The 10,444-nt window shown below is 41.2% G+C and overlaps 1 protein-coding gene and 1 pseudogene across 1 annotated transcript in view; both read right to left on the bottom strand.

The window, feature by feature from the left end:
- Nucleotides 1–2,654: 2,654 nt before the first annotated feature.
- Nucleotides 2,655–3,670, bottom strand: LOC104979976 (annotated as a pseudogene).
- Nucleotides 3,671–9,534: 5,864 nt separating this feature from the next.
- The window catches only part of LOC104979975 (olfactory receptor 7E24-like), a 15,661-nt gene continuing 14,751 nt past the window's right edge, over nucleotides 9,535–10,444 (bottom strand). Inside the window, exon 4 of the mRNA XM_010828513.1 lies at nucleotides 9,535–10,380. Within this exon, the coding sequence (XP_010826815.1) occupies nucleotides 9,535–10,380 (846 nt within the window). The remainder of the gene's footprint in view (nucleotides 10,381–10,444) is intronic.

The raw sequence follows: 10,444 nt of genomic DNA, 5'->3' as shown, positions 1-10,444 counted from the left end.
AGTACTGAATATTCATTGGAAGGACTGATGCTGAAGCTGAAGCTCCAATACTTTGGCCACCTGATGCGAAGAACTGACTCATTGGAAAAGATCCTGAGGCTGGGAAAAACTGAAGACAGGAGGAATGGGGAGGACAGAGGATGAGATGGTTGGATGGCATCACCAACTCGATGGACATGAGTTTGAGCAAGCTCTGGGAGTTGGTGATGGACAGGGAGGCCCAGTGTGCTGCAGTCCATGAGGTTACAAAGAGTCAGACTGAACTGAAATGACTTGTCTTGCAGAACTCAATAGGAGACCTAAGATGTAATTATTGAGACAGAGAACAGGAAGGCATGGCAATCAAGTGAAGTCCTAACCAGGCTGTTTCTACTAAAAGGAAAAGTCCTCCCTTGAAAGAAGATAAACTTACTATGAAGACTTGGGTGACTCAATGTACTTCAGGCATCACTGGAGTCACACAGCAATTGGAATATGATACCACCTATTCTCCAGCTGCGTACCCAAAGCTAAGACATACCCTTGACTTCCACCTGTCTTTCCTGGGCACATTTTGCATCTTCCAATCACAGGTACATAAGAGCAAATCTATAGTATCAGTCAAGAGTCAGTCAAGTAAAGAAAAACCAATTAGTGTTTTTTCAAAAACTTTTTTATTGGAGTAGAGTTGATTTACAATGTTGTGTTACTTTCAGGTGTACACTACAGTGAATTTGTTATACATGTGTCCATTCTTTTTCCGAATGTTTTCTATATAGTTCATTACACTGTAGTGAGTAGAGTTCCTTCCTTTTGCTATACAGTAGGTTCTTTGGAGAAGGAAATAGCAACCCACTCCAGTATTCTTGCCTGGAGAATCCCAAGGACAGAGGAGCCTAGTGGACTGCCGTCTATGGCGTCACACAGTTGGACACGACTGAAGCGACTTAGCAGCAGCAGCAGGTTCTTAACATCTATCTATTTGGATATAGTTGTGTTTATATGTCCAGTACTCTTGCCTGGAGAATCCCATGGATGGAGGAGCCTGGTGGGCTACAGTCCACGGGGTCGCACAGAGTCGGACACGGCTGAGCGACTTCATCACTTTCATATGTTAGTTCCAGCCTTCCAATTTATCCCTTACTGTCCCTTACTCAGCATAAATTTGTTTTCTACATCTGTAACACTATTTCTGTTTTGTAGATAATCCATCCCACTCCAGTACTCTTGCCTGGAAAATCCCATGGATGGAGGAGCCCGGTAGGCTGCAGTCCATGGGGTCACTGAGAATCGGACAGGACTGAGCAACTTCACTTTCACTTTTCACCTTCATGAATTGGAGAAGGAAATGGCAACCCACTCCAGATTCTTGCCTAGAGAATCCCAGGGACAGGGGAGCCTGGTGGGCTGCCATCCATGAGGTCGCACAGAGTCAGACACAACTGAAGCAACTTAGCAACAGCATATATCCTACATATAAGTGATATCATATGATATTTATTTTTCTCTGACATACCTCATGCAGTATGACAATCTCTAGGTCCATTCAGGTGGCTGCAAATGGCATTATTTCATTATTTTTTTGGCTGAGTGGCAGTCATCCAGGAATAATTCATTTAATCATTTTAGTGAAAAGTTTTAACACAGAGAGTTGGTTAAATAGTTATTGAATGGCTGAAAGATAAAAAGAAAGAAAGAAAGAAAGAAAATGAAGTAACATAGCCATCATAAGTGAAGGAAGAAGCTACTCCACCAAGGGCTTGAGGGGTTTAAAGGGATCACCTGAGCATTTAGGGCAAAGAGATATTTACAGATTATGTTGAAAGTACGTAAGATCAACACAAGATGCAATATACAGGAGTGATTCTGAGCATCCCACCCCAGAGCAAAGTCCATGCATATGGTGTAGAATAATCCATGTGAAGATTATTGGAAATAATGGGGTAAATGCATTGCTTGTTACTACAGCAGAGTCTTCATAACTTCCACCCTTTGACCTCTGATCTCTTCTAGATCTTTAGCATTTGTCCATGAGCAGTTATGACCCAAAGTATAAAGGTCACTTTTAAAGGAAAATTCTGACTTACATCAGTAGTTCTCAATCTTGGCCACACACTAGAACCACCTGAGTGCTTTGAAAAATACTCATATTTAGGCCACAACCAAGTACAGTTAGAGTGTCTGGTGGTGAAACACAAGGTCAGTATTTTTAATCTTCCCAGATATTTTCAATAAAAGCCTAGGTTGAGAAGCAGTGACATGCCTCCTCACCCATAACTGTATGTGCGAATTTAAAACATAGATACAGAATTTACTATGGAAATGATGTAACAGCTGTGCAAAACTCATAAATTTTCAGTATATTGAAAGGGAAGTACTCATTCTTCAAGGATGTTTGTGCCACCCAAGATAAATCATAGAATCTCCATAGATATAAAGAAATTCAGGTAAGAAGTGATTATGGCACACAAAGGATCCTCGATCTCCCACTGTCATGTTAAACCAGAAACAGAAACAATATTCAGGTGGAAAGCAAAGAAAAATGTGAAGGTCATAAGAGTTGCAAAACTGATGACATAATAAAAGTAGAATTTTAAATCTCCAGGTTTTGTTTTTGTTTTTGTTTTTGTTTTTTGCTACATTTTCTAGCCTACACTCAAATGGGTGGCCAGGTCCTAAGCTGAGATTGTTCTGCTGAGGAACCTCCACATGGCCTTTTTGATGTCTTTGTTCCTCAGACTATAGATGAAGGGGTTTAGCATGGGGGTGACCACAGTGTAAACCACTGAGGCTGCTACATCCTTCCTTGGAGAAAGGGAGATGACTGAGCTGAGATATACCCCCAGGGCTGTTCCATAAAACAAGCATACCACTGCCAGGTGAGAGCCACAGGTGGCAAAGGCTTTATACATCCCACTTGATGAGGGGACTCTCAGAATGGAGACAAGAACTTTATAGTAAGAGAAAAAGATTCCTGAGGTAGGGAGAAAACCAGAGATGGCAACAATAATATAGCTGACTATATTATTCATGAAAGTATCAGAACAGCCAAGGTTGAGCAGCTGAGAAGGGTCACAGAAGAAACTAGAAATTTCTATATCCTTGAAGCAGGTAAGTTGTAACACAATCACATTATGCATCTGGGAATCCAAAAGGCTAACAAAAAAAGACACCAAAATGAAGATGCAACAGGTGCGTGGGTTCATGATGATTGTATAATGCAGTGGGTGACAGATGGCCACAAACCTGTCATAAGCCATCACAGACAGAAGCATACTATCCATACACCCAAAAAGGATAAAAATAGACATCTGTGTCAGGCAGCCCCCATAGGAGATGACTCTGCTGTGAGTTTGGATGTCCACAATCATCTTGGGAACAGTGGTAGAGATGAAACTGATGTCAGCCAAAGACAGGTTGGAGAGGAAGAAGTACATGGGGGTGTGGAGGTGGGGGTCAGAGGTGACGGCTAATATGATGAGCAGGTTCCCCAGCACGGTGACCAGGTACATGGACAGAAACAGGACACAGAGCAAAGGCTGCAGTTGTGCATCATCTGAGAGGCCCAGGAGGAAGAATTCTGAGACACTTGTTAGATTTCCAGTTCTATGTAGCTTGGACACCTCTGGAAAAAGAAGAGAGGGGTGGAAACAAAGGAAATAAGTAAATGGGCATTGAGCGCTGTGCCCATATTTTGGATTCAAACAATTCATTTTAAGATTATACATCCCAGTATCTTCAGCAATATCTCTCAGTGTGACAAATTCTACCTTCTTAGAAATTTTTTCTCCTTAGTTTCTATGTTATTCATCTCTGCCTATACACCCTTACTTTATAAAACTTCATGGAAAAATGAAAGGGAACAAGAATATTAGAGTTAAAACATCCATGGTCTCAGTTATATATAGCCAACTTCTTTAGATATAATGTAGAAGGAGAAATTCTCTTCCCCTCTAGTAAAATATAAAATTTGATCTAAAGAAATTAAGACATGCATATTTATACAAATCTTAATTCGGTCAAAAACAATTCTAGATATTTTCCTCATTTTCAATATTGACAAATCTATGAAATGCAGAACTAGGTCCTCCTGATTCTTAATTAAAAATGAATGTTAAAATGAGAACACATTTTATATGATATTCAGAGTTTTATCATTCTTTGTTTTCTACCTTCCCTTCTTCATGAAATAAGTCATTACTCAAACATCAGAGTGGTCTTTTAAAGTTTTTAGTATATTCTTCATATCTTTGACTTTAGTGGAATTCAAATTTTGATCAGTATGGTTTAATTAAATGCAGGATCATGATGCATTGATGACTACAAAGGTGGTATTACTGTACAGAACAATGTTAATGATTAAAAATGATAATAAAATTTAAGAAACTCTCTTGAAATTTTGATTCATGATGATATATGGAAAAAACCATCCCAACATTGTAATCATCCTCCAATTAAATTATTTTTTTAACAGGCATAATATTCTCCAGATCATTCCATGTTGTCACAAATGGCAGGATTTCCTTGTTTTTATGGCTGAGTAATATCCCATTATTTATATAAACACACAACATTTTTTACCTATTCAACAGTCAATAAACACATTTTCACTATTTAAAATAAATGACGATGACAAGGGAATGTAAATATCTATTAGAAGTTCTGATTTCAGTTCTTGGGCACCTAACCTGAAGTGGGTTGCTAGATCCTATGGTAGTTCTATTTCAATTAGATGCAGCTTTTAATTTTTTTAAGGAACCTCCATTCTGTTTTCTGTAATGGCTGTATCATTATTCATTCCCAGTAACCGAGTACAAGTGTTCCCATAACAGTGAGCAGGGATCGAGGAGTCTCTGCCAGGACTGACAGGGAAGTTAGTGACATGATGGTTTGGGGTGGCAGAGGCATTGCCCACATACCTAGCATCTGGAATCAGTCTGTCCAAAATGACTGACTTCAAACATGATTTTATCATTCTTTAATTCATGATCTGGTTGCTGTTGTTTAGTCCCTAAGTTGTGTCTGACTCTTTGTGACACCAAGGACTGTAGCCCACCAGGCTTCTCTGTCCATGGGATTTCCCAGGCACGAACACTGGGGTGGGTTGCCATTTCCTTCTGCAGGGGATCTTTATGACCTAGTGATCAAACTTGAGTCTCCTGTATTGGCAGGCAGATCCTTCACCACTTGAGCCACCAGGGAAGCCCCAAGAACTGGCACATATTATATAAAGTGTTTCACTTCTTTCCTCTTATTAAAATAATAGTAATGTTATGTACATATCATTGGGGAGAAATTATGCGCAGGTAATCAAGAAGGAAATACAAAATGTATACGTCAGAGCCCAACACTTAGGAGGCCTTCAATACCAGGACAGGATGGTATGGCTCATGTCATCCTCATCATGCTTGTCCTCATCCTCATCACTGATCCCATGATGAACTGAAGAGGTAGTGGGGAGGGGGACAGAGGATAAGATGGTTGGATGGCATCATCGACTCAATGGACATGAGTTTGAGCAAACTCCAAGAGATGGTGAAGGACAGGGAAGCCTGGTGCTGCAGTCCATGGGGTTGGAAAGAGTCAGACATGACTGAGTGACTGAACCACAACTGAACAAGGGGAAAGTTTACAGAGGTGCACTTGCTTCTCTATTGGGAGGGATGCCAGCCAGAGCCAGTGAGGGTGAAAGCAGAACTCTGAACGAAAGTTCTCACATCTCAACCAAAACTAAGAATATGAACTTGAAAGCACTCTATTCCAAACCCATGTGGATTGCTCCCAACACCTCTTCACCATTCCTGTTTCCCTAGCACTTACTAGGTTGGCTGTATCTCTGCTGGAGCATGACCAAGGACCACAGACTCACTGCCTCTCTCCTGCCTGGTGTGTGATGAAGTCTCAGGGTCCCTCCTCAGGATGGACAGGAAAACAGACTCAGGCTGGACATTCTGATGGAGGTTCCTACAAAGGATGGAGACATAGGTGTGGATTCACAATATTAGAACAGCCAAAATAATGAGCTTGGAGGCATTGGCCAATTATTTACAATGGCATGACCTTAGAGCTCAATGCCCAAAGCTCATCATTAGCCACTTGGTCCATGTTGTCCTCATCTCTGGGGACTTGTTAATATTAAAAGAACAGGAAAAGGGGAAGAGTGAATGTCCTAGGAAGGGTCTGGGTCCCTTTTCATCTCAGGAGGAAATATCACATACTCTTGCTTCTTAATTTCAAGCTGCAGGATCTTAACGTAACATCAGACCTTTTTTTCTCAATTTACCACTCAATGTGTGATTTTGATATGTTGAAATTCACTGTATCAATCTTGAAATCTTTGCAGCATGAGGTCTAGACCAACGATGTGATACACTATCCATTTTCAGAGTTTTCCATTTTTCACAGGACTGGAAAAGGACATTTCTCATTCAACTGCAAAGAAGGGCAATACCAAAGATTGTCCAAACCACTGCACATTTTGTGCTCACTTACACACACTAGTAAGGTAATGCTCAAAATCCTTCAAGCTAAACTTCAACACTATGTGAACCAAGAACTTCCAGATGGACAAGCTGGATTTAGAAAAGGCAGAGGAACCAGAGATCAAGTAGTCATAGAAAAAGCAAGGGAATTCCAGAAAACTATCTACTTCTTCTTCATTGAGTATGCTAGAGTCATTGACTGTGTGGATCACAACAAACTGTGGAAAATTCTTAGAGAGATAGGAATACCAGACCACCTTCCCTTCCTCCTGAGAAATATGTATGCAGGTCAAGAAGTAACAGAACTGGACAAGAACAAAGGACTGGTTCCAAATTGCTAAAGGAGTACATCAAAGCTATATATTGTCACCCTGCTTATTTAACTTATATGCAGAGTATACCGTACGAAATGCCAGGCTGGATAAAGCACAAGCTGGAATCAAGATTGCAGGGAGGAGTATCAATAACATCAGATATGCAGATGACACCACCTTATGGCAGAAAGCAAAGAGGAACTAAAGAGCCTCTTGATGAAAGTGAAAGAGGAGAGTGAAAAAGCTGGCTTAAACTCAACATTCAAAAAACAAAGATCATGGCTTCTGGTCCCATCACTTCATGGCAAATAGATGGGGAAACAATGGAAATAGTGAGAGGCTTTATTTTCTTGGGCTCTAAAATCACTGCAGATGGTGACTGCAGCCATGAAATTAAAAGATGCTTGCTCTTTGGAAGAAGAGCTGTGACAAACCTAGACATCATATTAAAAGCAGAGACATACTTTGGTGACAAAGGTCCATCTAATCAAAGCTACAGTTTTTCCAGTGGTCATGTATGTGTGTGAAAGTTGGACTATAAAGAAAGCTGAGCACCAAGGAATTGATGCTTCTGAACTGTGGTGTTGGAGAAGACTCTTGAGAGTCCCTTGGACAGCCAGGATATCAAACAAGTCAATGCTAAAGGAAATCAGTCCTGAATATTCTTTGGAAGGATTAATGCTGAAGCTGAAGCTCCGATACTTTGGCCACCTAATGTGAAAACCTGACTCATTGAAAAAATCCCTGAGGCTGGAGAAGATCAAAGGCAGGAGGAGAAGGGGACGACAGAGAATAAGATGGTTGGATGGCATCACCGACTCGATCAACATAAGTTTGAGCAAGCTCTGGGAGTTGGTGATGAACAGGCCTGGCATACTGTAGTCCAAGGCATCGCAAAGAGTCAGACACAACTGAGCAACTGAACTAAACTAAACTGAAACTGGGAGTTCGTTTAAAAGATATTGAAAGGCTAACAGGCAAAAAATAACAAAGCAGTAATATAGCATTTATGAGCGAAGAAAGATGTTACTCCACCAAGGGCTTGAGGAGTATAAAACGAAGAACTGAGCATTTACAACAAAGAGAATTTACTGACCACTATTGAATGTAGGTAAGTTAGAAAATGGAACAAACATTTCAAGAGCCACACCCCAAAGCAATGTATATAAGTGTGAGTTTAGAGTAGAGACAATAGTTTTATAAACAGCACATAGGCTATGGAGACCAAATTCTATGGTGTAGAGAGGCTATATGTGAAGAATCATTATCAGCAATAATGGGTAAAACACACTGCCTGTTGGCCTTCTCAGTAGTAAAGAAACTGCCTTCCAATTTAAGAGATGTGGGTTCCATCCTTGGGTCAGGAAGACCCCCTGGAAAAAGAAATGGCAACTCCAGTATTTTTGCCTGGAAAATATCATGGACAGAGGAGCCTGGCAGACTACGGTTCACGGGGTCGCTAAAGAGTCAGACTCAACTTACTGACTGAGTATGCACACAGGCACATTGCCTGTTACTACAGCAGGCTCTTCATATTTTCCCCCATGAGTTCAGATCTCTTTAGGATCTGGGACATTTGTCCATGAGGAGTTAGGACACATGACATAAAGGTCACATTTGACTGAAAGATTTGGCTTAGATCAGAAGTTCAAACCTTGGCCACATGCTAAAACCAGCCTCAGTGTGTTTAAAAACCCTCATGCTGGGACCTCCCTGGTGCTCCAGTGGATTAGGTTCCACCTTTCAATGCAGGAGGCATGAATTCAACCCTTGGTCTCGGACTTAAGACCCCACATGCTGCATGGTATGACCAAAAATAAAAATAAGTAATTTTTTTAAATCTTCAGTTTAGGACACCCTAAGTCTAACATTGTGAAGGAATTATCCTCCTTTAAAATAAGTAAATAAATTTAAAAATAAATAAATAAGAATAAAATAAATAGACTCTTTGGCAGTGAGACTCAGTTGTCAGTTTATTTTTTAGTTTATTTTATTGTAGTATAATTGATTCACAATGTTGCAAAACAGTGAGGATTTTTAAGCCTCCCAGATGATTTTGAGAAAAGCCAAGGCTGAGAAGCAGTGACATGTAGCCTAACACAGTGTGTTCATGCATGCTCAGTCACTACAGTCATGTCCAACTCTCTGTGACCCCATGGACCATGGCCCACCAGGCTCCTCCATCCATGGGATTCTCCAGGCAAGAATACTGGAGTGGGTTGCCATTTCCTTCTCCAGTGATAAAGTATGAAGTGAGTGAAGTGAGGGAAGTGAAGTCACTCAGTTGTGTCCGAGTCTTTGCGACCTCATGGACTGCAGCCCACCAGGCTCCCCCCGTCCATGGGATTTTCCAGACAAGAGTACTGGAGTGGTTTGCCATTGCCTTCTCCACATAGACTGCATACACAGATTTAAAACATAGTAATCTGTAAAAATGGAGTTGTTCATTTTTCTAGTATGTGGGTCACCATGATAAATGAGAGACTCCTCCTTAAATACAATAAGATTCTGTTATGCAGTATTTTTGACATCTACAGAATCCCAGAAGACCCTCCCAGCCCCATCAAAAACATATCTAAAAAGCAATATTCAGGTATAAAACAAGGAGAGGCAAGAAGGCCCTAAGGGCTACAAATGATGTCATCAGAGAGATAGAATTTTCAGATCCAGGTGTTAATTTTGCTACATTTTCCAACCCACACTCCAAATGGAGGTTAGATTGTTTTGTTGAGGAATCTGCACAAGGCCCTTTTGATGTCTCAGTTCCTCAGGCTGTAGATGAAGGGGTTCAGCATGGGGGTGACCACAGTGTAGATAACGGAGGCCAGTGAATCCTTCCTGGGAGATTGTGAGATGGCTGAGCTGAGGTACATACCAAGGCCTGTTCCATAATATAAGCAAACAACTGTCAGGTGAGAGCCACAGGTAGAGAATGCTTTATACCTCCCACCTGATGACGGGACTCTCAAAATGGAGGAAATAATTTTGTAATAAGAGAAAAAGATCCCTGAGACAAGGACAAAAGCAAAAATGGCACCAGAAAAATACAGGATTATATTATTGGTGAAAGTGTCAGAACAGGCAAGCTTAAGGAACAGAGAAGGGTCACAGAAGTAACTAGAAATTTCTACATCTTTGAAGCAGGTAAGTTGTAGAACAATCAAATTGTGTACCTGGGAGTCCATAAGGCTACCAAAAAAAGACACCAAAACTAAAGAGAAACAGAGGTGTGGGTTCATGATGACTGGGTAGTGCAGTGGGTGACAGATGGCCACAAACCTGTCATAGGACATCATAGACAGCAGCATACCATCCATACATCCAAAAAGGATTAAAAAAGACATCTGTGTCAGGCAGCCCCCATAGGAGATGACTGTGCTGTGAGTTAGGATATTCACAATCATCTTGGGGACTGTGGTGGAAATGAAACCAATGTCAGCCAAGGAGAGGTTGGAGAGGAAGAAGTACATGGGAGTGTGGAGGTGGGGGTCAGAGGTGACAGCCAGGATGATGAGCAGGTTCCCCAGCATGGTGACCAGGTACATGGACAGAAACAGGACACAGAGCAAAGGCTGCAGTTCTGCATTGCCGGGGACCAGCCCCGGCTGATCCAGGGTATTCGAAGGAGAGACGGCGTAGGCGAGGATCAGGATACAATAGCTTCAATTA

Source organism: Bison bison, unplaced genomic scaffold, assembly GCF_000754665.1.
Source record: "Bison bison bison isolate TAMUID 2011002044 unplaced genomic scaffold, Bison_UMD1.0 scf7180017864492, whole genome shotgun sequence".
In the NCBI taxonomy this organism is placed as follows: Eukaryota; Metazoa; Chordata; class Mammalia; order Artiodactyla; family Bovidae; genus Bison; species Bison bison.
Note: the sequence above shows the minus strand (reverse complement) of the source record. Positions and strands in the feature narration are given on the sequence as shown.